Source organism: Protobothrops mucrosquamatus, unplaced genomic scaffold (genome assembly GCF_001527695.2).
Source record: "Protobothrops mucrosquamatus isolate PMUCROS unplaced genomic scaffold, P.Mucros_1.0 scaffold5040, whole genome shotgun sequence".
Lineage (NCBI taxonomy): Eukaryota > Metazoa > Chordata > Lepidosauria > Squamata > Viperidae > Protobothrops > Protobothrops mucrosquamatus.
In genome coordinates, this window is record NW_015390917.1 from 48,866 (window position 1) to 67,961 (window position 19,096).

Here is a 19,096-nt window from a genome sequence, read left to right on the forward strand (position 1 = left end):
GTGGGTTTTGGGTTGCAGTTTGGGCACTCGGTCTCTAAAAGGTTCGCCATCACTGCCTTATTGTATTTCTCTGTAGTTATTCCCAACAGGAAAAGTTCAGGTTTTAACTCTAAGTCCAACATTAATATATCTTTCAGCCATCTTCGTATCCTGTTCCAACACTCACAAGCCTTTGAGCATTCCCACCACATATGATAATATGATCCTATTTCTGTTTTACATTTCCAGCACAAAGGTGAGATATATAAAATATTATCATGTGCGGAAATGGACAGGCTCACAATGGTATCGAAAGACAAATGTAGATCAGTTTATTTCGAAACCTGGGATAAATTTTACTGCTGGAGGGATTCGAGGAGGGCGGTTGGGATTATAGGCTAGCGTTAAGATAGAAATTTATGTAATTTTAGGTTAGCAAATAGAGAAATAGATTAAGTATTGTATATAAAATTTAGATGTATATTCAAAGACGAAGAATCGATTGTAAAATGTGGAATAATTTGATAAGAAGGTATATACTGGAATGTCACGTTATATCCAATGTTTTTTTTTAATTGCATTATAAATAAAATTTTGGAAAAAAAAAAAGATTCCACCCAAACTAACATCATTATCCGGGACAGAATGCTTTAACCAATTGTCTGTTGCAATGATGACACAGCAGTTTCTCAACCACCACCACCACCCCGGTTTGTTCTTAAATCTAGCTTCGTGTAATCCATTTTAGGCTCTAAGGATCGAACATCAGCAAACAAAATAGATGGTGGGGACACTCTACATAGATAGTCTTTCGCCTAGTTCAGGGGTAGGCAACCTTGGCTCTTTTATGACTTGTGGACTTCAATTCCCAGAATTCCTGAGCCAGCCATGCTGAGGGGAAAGGGAGAGGTTTCCATGCTGAGCCATGGTGGCTCAGGAATTCTGGGAGTTGAAGTCCACGAGTCATAAAAGAGCCAAGGTTGCCTACCCCTGGCCTAGTTGTTAGCCCTCCACGTTTGCCTCGTTTCCTCTTTCGATCACACCGCACCCTTCTTTGAAGACGGTCAGCGCCTGTTGGAAACTTCCCTCCTCAATAAATAAAGCTGAATACAAAGAATGTGTTTGAAAGGATGGACATCAGATTTTCTTTGCTGCAGGTATAAAAAAATTGAGGGCTCATTGACCCGTATGATATGTTCATGTGATCAGTTTGCCTTGTTTGGGGATAGTGTATTAAAGTATAGAAGCAGATTAATGGGAAACACTTTAAATGTTAATTTAGTGTTGAACTATATAGCAAAGTTTTGGAATTTGACTTTGTGTCAGGAATTGTGGCTGCATTGGGCATGAGGCAGTGGCTATCAGAATTATATTAAGAAATTGGAAAAGGAACAGACAGCACAGCACAGCACAGAACAGAACAGAACAGAATTCTTTATTGGCCAAGTGTGATTGGACATACAAGGGATTTGTCTCTGGCATGTAAGTTCTTAGTATATACACATAAAGTTATATCATTCCAAAGTTATAAAAACTTTTATCATTCCAAATGCCATATTATATCATTTCAGATGACAAACAATGTGTCATTTTTGTCTGTTTTGGAAAAGGCAACATTTTCTACTAGTCAAAAGATGCAGCAATATGTGTTATTATTCCCCAAACATTGGGATAACCCTGAATGTTATTTTTGTATTGTTCACAGTATAGTACTGAATTTATTAGGGAAGCAGTGACTCCTGAACAAATGAAAAATGTTAGGTAGATTTTGTTCTTTCTTTTCGCTCTTAGCCTCATATATTTAATTTTTTTTACGTTTTCATTTCCTTTAAGATTAAAGATTGCCTGGTTAATTGTGTATGCATAAAACAAAATTTTAAGAGATAGTTTGAAATATTGCTTTTCAATAAAATAAATTCATATCATTTTGGTTCTTATCTTCATTTGCTGCTTTCATAGCCATTATATATTTTCAAACAATTAAGCTGAGACAAAGTTTATGATCAGCGGGCTTGCGCTAGCAAAGCTGGGGAACATAGCAGTGGTAGGATTCAAATATGTGAACAACCGGTTCTCTGTGTGGATGCCGCTTCCGGAAGTCCATTCTGGGCCTGGGCAACAAAAAATGCCGAACTGGTATGAACTGGTGCAAACTGGCTGAATCCCCCCACTGGAACATAGGCTTTGTAATTCCTTCCAAGCACACTCTTCCTTTGAATTATTCCATTTACACAGCAAAGGATAGCAACTTTTGACAGATGACTAAACCTAAATTCCCATCGCACAGGAAATTGCAGCCCTCTGACAAAACTTGCTTTTTGTCTGCACAAGCAAAGAGAAAGTGTGTTTAAATGATTAAACCATATTCCCCTGGGCAGAGTATGGACATTTGCAGTAGCTATTTAAGCCCACTGGCTTACGCAAGGGAAGTAGAACGAGAGATGGCTGAACCGGAATTCAGAGATGACCTTGAAATTCAATCAGAGATGACCTTGAAAAGAGATACAGAAGCTGGTAGCAAAACATGAATTAAGTTTGGAGAAAGTAGGAGGGATGAGAGAGAAGCTTAAAATTGCACTCTTTGACTCTCTATGGGGGCAATTGCTGTAAGGGTTTCAAAAGTCCGTTATTATAAGCTATTTTCATAAAGTAGACTTGCAGTGTTTCTTAATGTGGTCTGTTTCCTGATTTAGCTTATCTCAAAGGCTACCTCAGCATTGCTGGCTGGAACATTCTGGAAGTTGGAAGTCCACACATCTTAAAATGGTGGAAGGTTGGGAAACATTGTCTTATACCAGGGGTAGGCAGCCTTGGTTCTTTTATGACTTGTGGACTTCAACTCCCAGAATTCCTGAGCCAGCATGGTTCAGCTTGGAAACCTCTCCCTTTCCCCTCAGCATGGCTGGCTCAGGAATTCTGGGAGTTGAAGTCCTCGAGTCATAAAAGAGCCAAGGTTGCCTACCCCTGTCTTATACCAATGAGAATCAAAGGAGATTTCTCTCCAACATCTTCCCATCCCAGACTTAATTCATATTTGTCCATCTTTCCTCTCCAACCACTCATCTCTGCGGTTCTCTACAATTCCCCTTCGCTGGGATTTACGACTTTGTTTTCAAGAACTTCTGCGTAAAACCATAATAATCCTGTTTCAGGCGCTAAGCTTATTTTCCCAGAAGTCAGTCTTGGCCGTTACTAACCTGAAAGTTAATCCTGATTTGCTCTTCAGGTTTCTCAGGAGCTCGAGCTGATTCAAAGGTGGAATGAGCCTAAATTGGAAAAAGGACAAAATCAGTTTCAGGCAGAGAGAGGGAGGGAGGGAGGGAGAGGGAGCGAGAGGAGAGAGGGAGGGAAAAGAAGGGGAGAGGGAGGGAGGGAGGGAGGGGGAGAGGGAGAGGGAAGGAGGAAGAGAGGGAGAGGGAGAGGGAGAAGAAGAGAGAANAAGAATCGATTGTAAAATGTGGAATAATTTGATAAGAAGGTATATACTGGAATGTCACGTTATATCCAATGTTTTTTTTTAATTGCATTATAAATAAAATTTTGGAAAAAAAAAAAGATTCCACCCAAACTAACATCATTATCCGGGACAGAATGCTTTAACCAATTGTCTGTTGCAATGATGACACAGCAGTTTCTCACCCCACCCACCCCCCCAGTTTGTTCTTAAATCTAGCTTCGTGTAATCCATTTTAGGCTCTAAGGATCGAACATTAGCAAACAAAATAGATGGTGGGGACACTCTACATAGATAGTCTTTCGCCTAGTTCAGGGGTAGGCAACCTTGGCTCTTTTATGACTTGTGGACTTCAATTCCCAGAATTCCTGAGCCAGCCATGCTGAGGGGAAAGGGAGAGGTTTCCATGCTGAGCCATGGTGGCTCAGGAATTCTGGGAGTTGAAGTCCACGAGTCATAAAAGAGCCAAGGTTGCCTACCCCTGGCCTAGTTGTTAGCCCTCCACGTTTGTCTTGTTTCCTCTTTCGATCACACCGCGCCCTTCTTGGAAGACAGTCAGCGCCTGTTGGAAACTTCCCTCCTCAATAAATAAAGCTGAATACAAAAAATGTGTTTGAAAGGATGGACATCAGATTTTCTAAGCTGGAGGTATACAAAAATTGAGGGCTCATTGACCCATATGATATGTTCATGTGATCAGTTTGCCTTGTTTGGCGATAGTGTATTAAAGAATAGAAGCAGATTAATGGGAAACACTTTAAATGTTAATTTAGTGTTGAACTATATACCAAAGTTTTGGAATTTGACTGTTTGTATCAGGAATTGTGGCTGCATTGGGCATGAGGCAGTGGCTAAAAGAATTATATTAAGAAATTGGAAAAGGAACAGACAGCACAGCACAGCACAGCACAGAACAGAACAGAACAGAATTCTTTATTGGCCAAGTGTGATTGGACATACAAGGGATTTGTCTCTGGCATGTAAGTTCTTAGTATATACACATAAAGTTATATCATTCCAAAGATATAAAAACTTTTATCATTCCAAATGCCATATTACATCATTTCAGATGACAAACAATGTGTCATTTTTGTCTGTTTTGGAAAAGGCAACATTTTCTACTAGTCAAAAGATGCAGCAATATGTGTTATTATTCCCCAAACATTGGGATAACCCTGAATGTTATTTTTGTATTGTTCACAGTATAGTACTGAATTTATTAGGGAAGCAGTGACTCCTGAACAAATGAAAAATGTTAGGTAGATTTTGTTCTTTCTTTTCGCTCTTAGCCTCATATATTTAATTTTTTTTACGTTTTCATTTCCTTTAAGATTAAAGATTGCCTGGTTAATTGTATATGCATAAAACAAAATTTTAAGAGATAGTTTGAAATATTGCTTTTCAATAAAATAAATTCATATCATTTTGGTTCTTATCTTCATTTGCTGCTTTCATAGCCATTATATATTTTCAAACAATTAAGCTGAGACAAAGTTTATGATCAGCGGGCTTGCGCTAGCAAAGCTGGGGAACATAGCAGTGGTAGGATTCAAATATGTGAACAACCGGTTCTCTGTGTGGATGCCGCTTCCGGAAGTCCATTCTGGGCCTGGGCAACAAAAAATGCCGAACTGGTACGAACTGGTGCAAACTGGCTGAATCCCCCCACTGGAACATAGGCTTTGTAATTCCTTTTAAGCACGCTCTTCCTTTGAATTATTCCATTTACACAGCAAAGGATAGCAACCTTTGACAGATGACTAAACCTAAATCCCCGTAGGCACAGGAAATTGCAGCCCTCTGACAAAACTTGCTTTTTGTCTGCACAAGCAAAGAGAAAGTGTGTTTAAATGATTAAACCATATTCCCCTAGGCAGAGTATGGACATTTGCAGTAGCTATTTCAGCCCACTGGCTTACGCAAGGGAAGTAGAACGAGAGATGGCTGAACCGGAATTCACAGATGACTTTGAAATTCAATCAGAGATGACCTTGAAAAGAAATACAGAAGCTGGTAGCAAAATATGAATTACGTTTGGAGAAAGTAGGAGGGATGGGAGAGAAGCTTAAAATTGCACTCTTTGACTCTCTATGGGGGCAATTGCTGTAAGGGTTTCAAAAGTCCGTTATTATAAGCTATTTTCATAAAGTAGACTTGCAGTGTTTCTTAATGGAGTCTGTTTCCTGATTTAGCTTATCTCAAAGGGTTACCTCAGCATTGCTGGCTGGAACATTCTGGAAGTTGGAAGTCCACACATCTTAAAATGGTGGAAGATTGGGAAACATTGTCTTATACCAGGGGTAGGCAACCTTGGCTCTTTTATGACTGGTGGACTTCAACTCCCAGAATTCCTGAGCCAGCATGGTTCAGCTTGGAAACCTCTCCCTTTCCCCTCAGCATGGCTGGCTCAGGAATTCTGGGAGTTGAAGTCCACGAGTCATAAAAGAGCCAAGGTTGCCTACCCCTGTCTTACACCAATGAGAATCAAAGGAGGTTTCTCTCCAACATCTTCCCATCCCAGACTTAATTCATATTTGTCCATCTTTCCTCTCCAACCACTCATCTCTGCGGTTCTCTACAATTCCCCTTCGCTGGGATTTACAACTTTGTTTTCAAGAACTTCTGCGTAAAACCATAATAATCCTGTTTCAGGCGCTAAGCTTATTTTCCCAGAACTCAGTCTTGGCCGTTACTAACCTGAAAGTTAATCCTGATTTGCTCTTCAGGTTTCTCAGGAGCTCGAGCTGATTCAAAGGTGGAATGAGCCTAAATTGGAAAAAGGACAAAATCAGTTTCAGGCAGAGAGAGGGAGGGAGGGAGGGAGGGAGGGAGAGGGAGCGAGAGGAGAGAGGGAGAGAGGGAGGGAAAAGAAGGGGAGAGGGAGGGAGGGAGGGAGGGGGAGAGGGAGAGGGAAGGAGGAAGAGAAGGAGAGGGAGAGGGAGAGGGAGAAGAAGAGAGAAAACACAAAAACCACCTTGTGGAAAGTTCTCCCCTCTCTGGGTTTTTGTGTATTTAGCATATCTTACAAATACAGAAGAACAGGAGGTGAATTAGGAATTTCCCATTTCTAGATGTTCTCCAAAAGCAGGATGAGATAAAACTAGCATGAGAAAGGAGGGAGGCGTCCCACTACGGATGACCGACAGGAAAAATTGATGGTAGTATATAGTGCGATATATAGCAAGAGCAAGAGCACTTAAGAGTTATATACTGCTTTACAGTGCTTTACAGCCCTCTCTAAGCGGTTTACAGAGTAAGCATCTTGCTAAATCTGGGTCCTCATTTTACCGACCTCGGAAGGATGGAAGGCTGAGTCAACCTTGAGTCGGTCAGAAGCAAATGGCCAAACTGCAGGCAGCCGGCAGGCAGCAGAAGTAGCCTGTAGTACTACATTCTAACCCTAGTGAAATGCTTGATCCCTGCTAGATCCCTCTCGTTCTGTCCAGACGGCATGATCCCCAATATTTTCAGCCACAGTGTGATACTGTGCAAGACCCCTACCTCAAATCTGTTTGCCACCCCCTGGGGGGGGCACAGCCCACTGTTTGAAAACTCCTGAAAACTAGGTTCAATTTCCTTGCATGGACTTCTTTTTTCACCATGTCCAGGAACCGATTCATTATTCAGATTTGTGAACGTCATTAGCTGACCATTCATTCATTCCTTACCTTGAAATTCATCAGGAAGACTGAATGACTCATTAAACCAATGAACAAATTGCCCCCCTCCCCAAATTTGTTTTGAATGAATTAGTCCCGACCATACCAGATCGTTGCAAAAAAGCAGTGTGACACGTAAATGACCAGCGCCTTCATTATGACATAAGTTTAATGAGAATTCATATAACTTTCTTCATTTTGTCTCGATTCTGGAGACTTTATTCACATATTCCTTCCAGAAGATGTGATTTTGTTAGATATACCATGCTTTTGAATAAAAAAAACTGGGCACAAGGAATCATACAGTCACCAGAATAAAACACAGAACATGCAGCTGAACATGAAAACTTTAACAAATTTCACCCGGTCTGCAGGCTTTATTTGAGGCCCTGAACACGGAGATTTTTTTTTCATCAGTTACTATCAAGACAATCTGACTTCCACCAGCTCTGGGTTGCAAAACCTCAAATGACCACTAGATGGCGAGAATGGGACACCACAGATGTGGTCCTGTCCTGCCACCTAATGATAGCCTGTAGTTTGGCAGTCCAGATCTGGAAACATTGATTCAAGTATATAAAACAAAGTATTGAACGGTGCTCACTCCCGGTAGCGAAAGACACACTGTGAGTTGTTACTGGAAGCACACACAACAATCAGGCAAAGTCAACATCGCTGGTCATGCCTCAAAGCAATCATTTACAAAGGAAACACAACATGGGTGGTAGAAACAAGATACGCTCCCACAAGTACACACATGCACACACCACAAAAAGATATTGGGTACTGGTTGTGATGAAGCCGGTGTAAAAGGAAAAGTGAGAGTGAGGAGGCAGGAGAGTCAGCAAAAGTCAAAGAGAGATGTTAGATCATCTGTCCAAAGCTGAAAAAAGACTATATCCTACTCTACAGGTAGTCCTTGACTGATGACCACAATTGAACCCAAAATTTCCGTTGCAAAGCAAGACGGTTGCTAAATGAGTTTTGCAACCTTTCTTGTCACAGTTGTTAAATGAATCACTGCAGTTGTCAAGTTAGCAACACGGTTGTTCAGCGAATCTGGCTTCCGGTTAACTTTGCTTGTCGGAAGTTCGCAAAAGGGGATCAGATGATCCCGGAACATTGCAACTGTCACAATTACATGCCAGTTGCCAAGCATCTGAATTTTGATCACATGACTATGGGGATGCTGCAAAGATCGTAAGTATGAAAAACGGTCATCCGTTAGTTTTTCCAGCGCCGTCTTGAACAGTCTCTAAACAAATGGTTGTAAGATGATGAGGTAGTCAAACTCAAACTGTCTTGCTTAGCAACAAAAATTTTGAACTCAGTTGTGCTCGTAGGCTGAGGACTATCAGTCTTATGGAGATTCCTCGACCATCCAGGTCAAGGTTGTCCCAAAGGTGCTTTTTCAGGAGGCAACTGGATTTTCTTATTTTTCTTTGAAGACGTTTCACTTCCCATCCCAGAAGCTTCTCCAGCTCTGACTGGATGGTGAAGAATGGAAGGATTTATACTCCTTGCAGACAGCTGGTCATTTGCATCCTTTTAGAGCAGGTATGTCAAACTACTGGCCTGTGGGCCGGATGCATCACACCAAAACCGCGTCCACCCCATTGCCGGCAATGGAGAAAAAGTCGTGATACGTCGCGCAACGTCACGTGACGTCGTGAGTTTGACATGCCTGTTTTAGAGCGTCGTTGAGGCCACCTGGAGGCTTACCTGTGTCCTTAGGGTCACCTGAGTAGGGCAAATGGGTATGGAGCCTTCTTGGGACTACTGAAGTCTGTGTGGAGCTGTGCTTTCTACAGGATGCGTCCTCCCTTGTGTCCCTTGAACACAGGGATTATATGTGTTACCTCTTGCAGATATGCACCTATCTTGATCCATGGGGAGAATGAGCAAAAACAGCAGGAACGCTCATCTCTCTATTCCATTTTATCCTAATTAAAAATGAACCAGCTTTTGTTCTGGCGACAAGGTGTAGAACAAGTCTGGCACATATAGAACGAAAAGCAAAACCGAGCTGATCCGTGACCCTCTCAAGAAATCTTTCAGCTTGCTGCGGGATGGAGGGGGGTGAGTCTTTGCAAACCCAGGTCTGACACAGTTTGGGAAGGGCCCACCCTGCCTTGCATCTTACAGAAATTTACATCTGTGTACAACCAAAAGGAGATGACAAGGTGAACAACACAAATTGAATGTGAAAAGCAAGGAGATGGATTCACATAGTCCTCGGCTTATGACTGTTTGCTTAGTGAACATTCAAAGTTACAGAATCCCCACCCCACCCTAAAGGCTACTTAGGACCCAGTTTTTAAATTATGACTGCTGAAGTGTCCCTGCAGTTGTTCACCCTTAAGACCTGCCCCAGGGATGCTACAGCACCCCACTCCCAACCTCTCTCCCCCACCCATCCTGCTGGGTTCCCACAGGTTTTTGGCCTTTTTCCAACAAGGCCACTCAGCCCCCCCCCCAAAAAAAAGTACGGTAGTCTAAATCTGGGCAACCGAAGCTACCAGAACCAGGGGGATGGTTACAGTCTATAGCAGTGATGGCGAACCTTTTAGAGACCGAGTGCCCAAACTGCAAGCCAAAACCCACTTATTTATCACTGGGTGCCAGGTGGGCGTGGCCCACTGGGTGGGCATGGCTGTGGTGGTCATGGCAGACTGGGTGGGTGTGGCCAAGGTGGGTGTGGTCACCTCAATGTTGCTTGTGAAGAGGAACGCCTGTGGGGGCCAGGCAGGGTTGGGGGAGATCAAGGGGGTATCTGGCAGGTGGGGCGGTGGGCAGGAGGCTCATCCTGCTGGGTGAGGTGAGGCAGGGTGGGGTGCCATTGTCACAGGGCAAGAGGCAGGGGCCGGGGTGGCTGCTGCCTGACACCATCGGCCCCCACACACAGAGGCCAGTGAGCGCATGGGGACCGACTGTCCATCAGCAGCCACAGCCTGCTGGCCCCTTGACTGGCGCACTCTGGGGCTCCACAGCCTACCGCCAGCAGTTCAGAGAAGCCGCCTCTGAACTGACCGGCCAGCCGACAGCTGAGGAGGTGATGCAGTGGGTTGTGCCCTGGGAAAAGGAGAGCATGCGAGGCCAGGAGGGATGGGATGGGGGGGGAGGGAAAACAGCCATGCTGGGATGCAACTGGCCACGTGGGACCTCGGCGAGTTAGTGGGCAGCTGGTTGAAGAGGGATGGTTGCCATCTCCAGTGCATGGCACGCTTGCCCATAGAGAGGGCTCTGAGTGCCGCCTCTGGCACGGGTGCCATAGGTTCACCACCACTGGTCTATAGACAAGGCCTACTTCCCATCTGGGAACCTGTCCTTATTACTATTGTTTTGTCAAGTAGAGTAATGGCTTTTGACTTTTTGTCTTTTTGCAAAGCATTGACTATCGGGTCTATGGAGATTCTCAATCATCCGGGTCATGGTTGTCCCAAAGGTGCATTTTCAGGACGTTACTGGAGTTTCTTGTTTGTTCTTTGAAGAGGTTTCACTTCTCCTCCAAGAAGCTTCTTCAGCTCTGACTGGATGGTATGGGAGTATGAATGGATGTCCAGAAAACACGGCAGGCTACAGGAACCATTTGCGCTTCAGTTTGAGATGCAGACAACATGGATTCATCCCCAGCAGCCTGCGCCTGTCTTCAACGGAGAAGGGACCCGGGGCAGAAAAACATCCTGCAGCCAAGAAGGCTCCACACCCATTTGCACTACTCAGATAATCCTGAGGACACAAATAAATCTCCAGGTGGCCTCAACAACTCTCTAAAACAGGGGTGTCAAACTCAATTTCACTGAGGGCCGCATCAGCATTGTGGTTGCTTTGGGGGGGGGGGGTGTGGTCAGGGTGGGTGTGGCCTACTGGGTGGGTGTGGATGGAGTGGGTGTGGTCTACTGGGTGGGCGTGGCCAGTTCTACGTCATTCGCTTCAAGGGTGCCCGTGGGGGCCTGGGCAGGAGTGGGACAGATCTGAGGGTCTCTGGCAGAAGGGGGTGGGACCGGGGCAAGTGCCAAGGCATGGTCCACCGGGGCAAGTGCCAAGATGGCCACCACAAAATTGTACATTGGCTCCCAGCTGGCCTGGGCCAGGGCCAAGGCAGTGGGGGACGTTCCCTCACTGTTTCCAGGATGGCTTCGCGGGCCACATGAAACCACTTCGCGGGCCGCATCCGGGCCCCGGGCCTTGTGTTTGACATGTCTGCTCTAAAAGAATGTAAATGACGGCTGTCTGCAAGGAACTTTAAGGATTCCCCCAGCCATGGGCGCTGAACTCTACGCATCTTAAACTTTCCAGATTTAGAAAAAGCACTGATTCAATCCAAGGACAATATCTTAAAAAGGACAGTACACTCATATGTGTCTGGTCAAAGCCGCACTGGCATCAGAAGGACATCTTCCATGTTGTGGTATCTTCACACAAATTATACTAAAAGCCTGATATGCATTATATCATGTCATGAGTCATACAGCATCCCTTACTGCCTTCAAATACGATAAGACCCGGTTGAGATGATACCCTAATAATGTTTTTAGAGGCCAGGCTGTCACTTCTGATTTATTGTTGTTATCAGCATGCTGGCTGGGCAATTTGGGAAGGTGAAGTCCAGCACATATCTTAAAGCTGCTGAAGTTGAGAAACGCTGCACTAGAGTCCTGGATTGATCTGTCAAATCTCAGCTCCATTTTGAGCCCAGTTTAGCATTCATACAAACTCAATAGATAAGAAAGTATAGCTTGATGAGTTTTCTATTTCAGGAACAGAGCGTGTAGCGGGGCGGGGAGAGTGTTCAAAAGCTATTTAGCTCCATTTGGTTTGGAACAGAGGTAGGCAACCTTGGCTCTTTTATGACTGGTGGACTTCAACTCCCAGAATTCCTGAGCCAGCCACGCTGAGGGGACAGGGAGAGGTTCCCATGCTGAGCCATGCTAGCTCAGGAATTCTGGGAGTTGAAGTCCACGAGTCATGAAGGGGCCATAGTTCCCCCATGCTGGCTCAGGAATTCTGGGAGTTGAAGTCCATGAGTCATAAAAGGGCCAAGTTTGAAGACGCCTGGTTTAGAATAACAGTTGCGCATTATTTGCTGGCTATTTTAATAGTATACCTATATCTATCTATAGATAGATAGATATTCTCTCTCTCTCTCTCTCTCTCTCTCTCTCTCTCTCTCTCTCTCTCTCTCTCTCTCTCTCTCTCTCTCTCTCTCTCTCTGTAGGTGCGGATGGCTCAGCAGTTATAGATGCTGAGCTTGTCTGCTGAAAAGTTGACAGCCCAGGTTTGAGACCTGAGCACTGTGTGATGGGGTGAGTTCCCGTTCCTTGCACCAGCTCCTGCCCAGCTAGCAGTTCGAAAGCGTGCAAATGTGAGTAGATTCATAGGTACCACTTCGGTGGGAAGGTAACAGTGTTCCTCATGGCATATATATGGGAAATCTAGATCAATTACTAGCCTACGAGCCCTACCTTCAGTTCAAAGGTCTCCGCTCACAAATACTGCACTTCCTGACCTCTTACAGTAATTGCAAAGAAATCATTATAACAGTTGTATGTAGAAGATCCTTTTTTCATTCTCCAGTATTCCATCCCTCAGATGGAATGGGGAATTATTGTTTTCTGCCCAGTAAATAAATAGGAGAGAGAGAGAGAGAGAGAGAGAGAGAGGGAGGGAGGGAGGGAGGGAGGGAGGGAGAGGGAGAGAGAGAGAGAGAGAGAGAGAGAGAGAGAGAGAGAGAGAGAGAGAGAGAGAGAGAGAGAGAGAGAGAATGAGAACTGGACTGGATGGAACCAGAGTACAACTGTAACAGCGTATGGGAATGACAGGGGGAAAGCGGCAGCTAGGGCAGTAATGGATAAGAGGCAGCTAAGTCTGCAGAAGCAATAGGGACATGGAAACATATCAGAAGGAACCATCCCTAGTTTCTGAGGCTGTAAAGGTGAGGGAGGGGGGAGAGAAAAATACTCTCAGAGTTGCAAAATTCTGTTAATGCAACCTTACAATATAGTAGAGCTAATACTTCTGGGCGAGCTTCTTGTCTGGATTATCTTGTAGGGCTGACCCACCTAGTACAAGATAGTTTAATAAGCTAAGACTTTGTTCCCACACACATTTAGCCTAGTTACTTAATTAACTACTTTTATAGGTGTTCTAAAGACAGTTCAACTGTCAACCCAGTCAAATTCTTGACTCCACACACTTCAGGCTCTGCCACAGAAAAAATAACACAGTTAACACAGGTGGGGTCCTTGGTGTTCTCTGAGGTTGGTTGCTTGGTTGCAGACATTTTATTACCCAACTAGGTAACATCATCAGGGCTAGAAGGGAAAATAAGACCCGGTCTTATTTTGGGGGGATGTCTTAGTATGCGGCCGCCTGCCCACTCCATCCTACCATCTGGTTGACTGCACCGGTGCTGCTGCCACGAGTTGAGGCGAGGGAGGTGGGGGAGTGGCCTGGCTGTGGGGCCCCTGAGGTAAGCGTGTGGGGGTGTTGGGGCAGCTCCACCTTTCCCAATTACCTTACCTCAACTTGTGGCAGTAGCACCAGTACGACGCGTGCTTTCCTGCCCTGTTGCAACAGCGAGCAACCAGACAGTGGGATGGAGTAGGCAGACTCTCAACTAAGAATTATTTTGGGGGTAGGGCTTATATTAGGCGCACACCAAAAAAATCAGGCTAGGGCTTCTTTTCTGGGGGGTCTTATTTTCAGGGAAACATGGTACAAACATTCCCTTCTATTGCTACTAAACTTAGGATGGTGTCAAAACCCATTTCTATTTCATTTCTACCTATCTCCTCTGATCTAAAAACAAATCTCACTTTCCCCTGGGTTCTGCCATACTCCCAAGGGGGAGGGGGGATATGCCTGCGGGGTTATTGCTTTCATTTCCTCTATTCACTATAATGTAACCTTTTGTTTTGTTTATTGCTGCCCGTTACAATGTAACAATTTGCTTCCTACACTGCATCTCTCTCTGAACTTTCCTCTCCCTAACCCAGGGGTAGGCAACCTTGGCTCTTTTATGACTCATGGACTTCAACTCCCAGAATTCCTGAGCCAGCCATGCTGAGGGGAAAGGGAGAGGTTTCCAAGCTGACCCATGTTGGCTGAGGAATTCTGGGAGTTGAAGTCCACGAGTCATGAAGGGGCCAAGGTTGCCTACCCCTGCCCTAACCTGTCAGTTAGGAAAAGGGGGGGAGAAAGAAATACAATCTCCGGAGCCTGGTTTATTTCTCCGGTCTCAAAAAGAGGTGCGAAGAGCTGCTTGAACATCGTGCTACGACCAGAGCCATACCAATGTTATCTCCCCTTTCCCACGATGGACTTAACACCTGGGGATTGGCCGGTCTGAACCATCCGGATGAACTGTGAGGTGGGGTTTGCTTGGGAACACTTTAAAGTATCGACCTGTAAAGGAATCCCTCAGATCCTGTCTATTATGCCTGCTATCAACCACTTTTAATAAAAGTTCCTGTTGGAGGAAACCATCTCCAAGAGGTCTGCTTTCTTAAGATGTGGGATTGAAGTGGGTCCTTACAGACGTACAATTAACATCTAGTTAAGCATGTTGATATAACCCCAGTGAATACACAGAGGAAGGAAATAAGGCTTAAAGATTATGGATGGAGGCAGGAGAAAAAGGGAAATGTGCAGTGGGGTAGAAAAGCCATCAATTGAGAAAATATGGGAGACAATGAAGAAGATTGTAGGAAGCACAGCTGTCTAGAGTACAAATCTCCAGACTCGGCAACTTTAATACTTGCAGACTTCAACTCCCAGAATTCCTCATGTTGGCTGGGGAACTCTGAGAGTTGAAGTCCACAAGTCTTAAAATTGCCAAGNGAAATGTGCAGTGGGGTAGAAAAGCCATCAATTGAGAAAATATGGGAGACAATGAAGAAGATTGTAGGAAGCACAGCTGTCTAGAGTACAAATCTCCAGACTCGGCAACTTTAATACTTGCAGACTTCAACTCCCAGAATTCCTCATGTTGGCTGGGGAACTCTGAGAGTTGAAGTCCACAAGTCTTAAAATTGCCAAGTTTGGAGACCCCTGCTCTAGAGTGAAAGTAATTTGATGGCTAATGGACCAATATCTGTGTTTACATCATGCCAGGCCAGGCTAATGGCAGAAATCAAGTATTCTTCTAATTTAGGAAAAGCCAGTGACCAGAAATAGCTGTGTAAATTCAAGATAATTCAAATATTTGCTGGGTTAAGCCAACTGAATTCCACCACTGTACTCACCTGCTATCTTCTTCTACAGTAGCTTGAAAATGTCTTTTCTTAAGCTGTGGATCACAGGATGAAGTCAAAAAAGTCAAGATGGCTTCCACAATGGCGTGATTGAAGTTTCCATCTTGATTTTTTTTAACCATACCCTTCAGATACTTCTGCGGTCACAATGCCCAGCACAATTTGATATGCATGTAAAAGAATACACAATCCTTGGTCTGATGGACCACCCGAGGTGATTTTTGCCTTATTTTGTAGAGAAGGTTTGCCATTTAGAGGATCTTCTTTTACACGCAATACAGAAAAGCTGAGTGAGTTTCATTTCAAAACAAACTGACAACAACAACAACAAAACGCGAGCCACAACATGACACACAAACACCCATTCACATGCACTGCCTACCTGGAGGCACCATAGGTTTGCGTTTGTGAGCTTTCGAGTATTTTCAAAAAAAAAAAAAGGAGAGGAAAAGAGGGGAGGAGGGAAAAGGAATACATAAACAATATTTTCAGATGAAATAGGAAGAGGGGGGGAAGAACAAGGAAAATTAACACAGAGGCAATTAAGTCCCATTGAGTAGGCAAACTCCATACATGAATCAGCCGGTGAGTACCAACATGCCTTAAAGATTATAGTTTGACAGACAGGTTATAAATATTTTTAATAAATTTATCAACTATGACAAGTGCAAGTTGTGGCTCCAAAAACTGAACCATACGTGATCGCTACTTCAGAGTCATAATTAAGAACGCAAACTCAACAGTATTAAAATGTATTACTGGATATATTAGGGGTGACGTGAGAGCAGTCTTCCAATATCTCAGGGGTTCCCACAAAGAAGAGGGGGAGAAGCAACCTAGAACTAAGGAGGAATTTCCTGACAGTGAGAACAATTAATCAGCGGAACAACTTGCCTCCAGAAATTGTGAATGCTCCAACACTGGAAGTTTTTAAGAAGAGACACCCATTTGTCTGAAATGGCATAGGGTTTCTTGCCTGAGCAGGGGGATGGACTAGATGACCTCCAAGGTCACTTCCAACTTTGTTATTCTGTTATATAGGTAGTCCCCAATTTATAATCATGATTGGGACTAGAATTTCTGTCGCTAAGCAAAACAATAACAATAGCACTTAGACTTATATACCGCTTGATAATGCTTTACAGCCCTTTCTAAGCAGTTTACAGAGTCAGCATGTTGCCCCCAACAATCCAGGTCAGTTTACCAATCTCAGAAGGATGGAAGGCTAAGTCAACCTTGAGCCAGTCAGGATCAAACTGCTGACAGTGAACAGAGTCAGCCTGCAATACTGCATTTGACCACTGCGCCACCACAGCTCTTCCTAAAACAGTTGTTAAATGAGTCAGGCCCAACTTTATGACTGTTTGCCATGGTTATTCAGCAAATAAGTGAAACAAGTGGCCGTTAAGCGAATCTAGATTCCCCGATTGATTGCTAGTCGGAAGGCAGCGGGAAAGGTCACACATGGAGATCACATGACTCTGGAATGCCACGATTGTCATAAATGCATGCCGGTTGCCAAGTGTCTGAATTTGGATCATGTGACCCTGGGGATCCTGCAACGGTTTTAAGTGTGAGGACTAGTCGTCAATCACTTTTTTCAGTGCTGTTGTAACTTCAAACAATCGCTAAATGAATGGTTGTAAGTAAAGGACTAGATGTGTGGAGGACGACGTTCGAGCTTTTTAAACACCTATTTATTGGGGAATGCCCTAGCCCTCAACGTCCTATTCAGCTTTTCTGCAAAAATAGTTTTTTTTTTCAGTGCAGTATCTTCATCCTGCTCTTTTCATACCAATCTGTCAGGCTCCTAGTGAAACAGGGCTAAACATAGCTAGTTATTTTATTCCAGGAATAAGCCATGTAAAATAGATGAGGCTTAGTTACTACGGTATATGAGAGGGTGTGCAGAATTTACACTCATTACTTCAAATCCATCACATCCTTCCCTCCCGCAAAAGACTTGGTGTTCTCATTTTCCACCCACAAGCTACATATTGATGACAAATACATTCTCACTTTCCTTGCTCTTTCCTTGTTTTGGTCACCGCGATGTAAAAAAGATGTTGAGACTCTAGGAAGAGTACAGAGAAGAGCAACAAAGATGATCAGGGGACTGGAAGCTAAAACATACGAAGAACGGTTGCTGGAATTGGGTATGTCTGGTTTAATGAAGAGAAGGACTAGCAATGTGACATGATAGGAGTGTTCCAATATCTCTGGAGATGTCCCAAAGAAGAGGGGGTCAAGCTAATCTCCAAAGCACCCTATATCATTTCAGATGAGTGGATGGAAACTAATCAAAGAAAGAATCAATCTAGAACTAGGGAGAAAAATTAATCGGTGTACTGGCTTGCTTCCAGAAGCTGTAGTTACTCACTGGAGATTTTTAAGAACAGATTGGACAGCCATTTGTCTAAATCAGGGGTAGTCAACCTTGGCTCTTTTATGACTCGTGGACTTCAACTCCCAGAATTCCTGAGCCAGCGTGCCTGGCTGAGGAATTCTGGGAGTTGAAGTCCACGAGTCATAAAAGAGCCAAGGTTGACTACCCCTGATCTAAATGGTACAGCATGGCTGGCTCAGGAATTCTGGGAGTTGAAGTCCACAAGTCATAAAAGGGCCACGTTTGAAGACCCCTGCTTTATTCTGTTAGTTCTCTCTTACGCAATGATTCAGCATCAATCCTAAGAGCCCATGAATTCGCACAGGAAGAGGACAATTAATGTAAGGCCCCGCAGATACAAGAGCCATTTGCACTTTTCCACTGACAGACGGTGAATCGATTGTTCCACATCACCTCACAGCTGAATCTGTGCACTTTTTGCCAAGCTGAGGAGAGGAGCCAGACCAAGAAGTGTAAGAAAATATGGAGCTGACAGTCCAGGACAGTCCAGGACATGCAGACAGCCTATTCTTTATTTATGCAGTCAATTCTATCCAATCTTTATTACATGATCAGTAACTGAAGGCAGTGAATGTGCATAATACTCCTTCCTCCTTCTATTTTTCCCACTACAACAACCCTGTGAGATGGGTTGGACTGAGAGAGGGGGGACTGGCCCAAGGTCACCCACTCGGCTTTCATGCCTAAAGCAGGATTAGAACTCACCACCTCTTGGTGATTGGCCCAAAGTCACCCGGCTGCTTTTAATGCCTAAGGCGGGACTACAGCTCACAGTCTACTGGTAATTGATCCAAAGTTATCCAGACAGCTTTCATGCCTAAGTCACAACTAGAACTCACCATTTCCTGATGATCGGCCTAAAGTCACCCAGTTAGCTTTCATGCCTAAGGTGGAACTAGAACTCACCTTCTCCTAGTGATCTGCCTAAAGTCACCCAGGAAGCTTTCATGCCTAAGATGGAACTAGAACTCACAGTCCCCTTGTAATTGATCCAAAGTCACCCAGGGGCTTTCATGCCTAAGGCAGAACAAGAACTCACTGTCTCCTGGTGATTGGCTCAAGGTTATCTCCCCTGCTGGCTTTCATGCCTAAGGTGGGACTAGAACTCACGGTCTCCTGGACTTAATCACTAGACCAGTGATGGCGAACCTTTTAGAGACTGAGTGCCCCACCACTGCACTAGACTATTAACATCACTGCACTAACCAGAGTTGGACTCAATGGTCCAACTCAAAATTCTAATTCCCAACCTACCCAATATGTTTTTTCTTTAAACATTTTCTACTCATCTGCTGCATTATTTCCTCAGAATGAACTCCTTCTCTCCCTCTCTCTCTCTCTC

At 44.3% G+C, this 19,096-nt stretch overlaps 1 protein-coding gene across 1 annotated transcript in view; it reads right to left on the minus strand.

The window, feature by feature from the left end:
- The window catches only part of KCNQ2 (potassium voltage-gated channel subfamily Q member 2), a gene marked incomplete at its 5' end in the record, with an annotated part of 69,184 nt that overhangs the window by 38,808 nt on the left and 11,280 nt on the right, over positions 1–19,096 (minus strand). The window contains 2 exons of the mRNA XM_029286788.1: positions 6,131–6,199; positions 15,730–15,759. Coding sequence (XP_029142621.1) covers positions 6,131–6,199; positions 15,730–15,759 — 99 coding nt within the window. The remainder of the gene's footprint in view (positions 1–6,130; positions 6,200–15,729; positions 15,760–19,096) is intronic.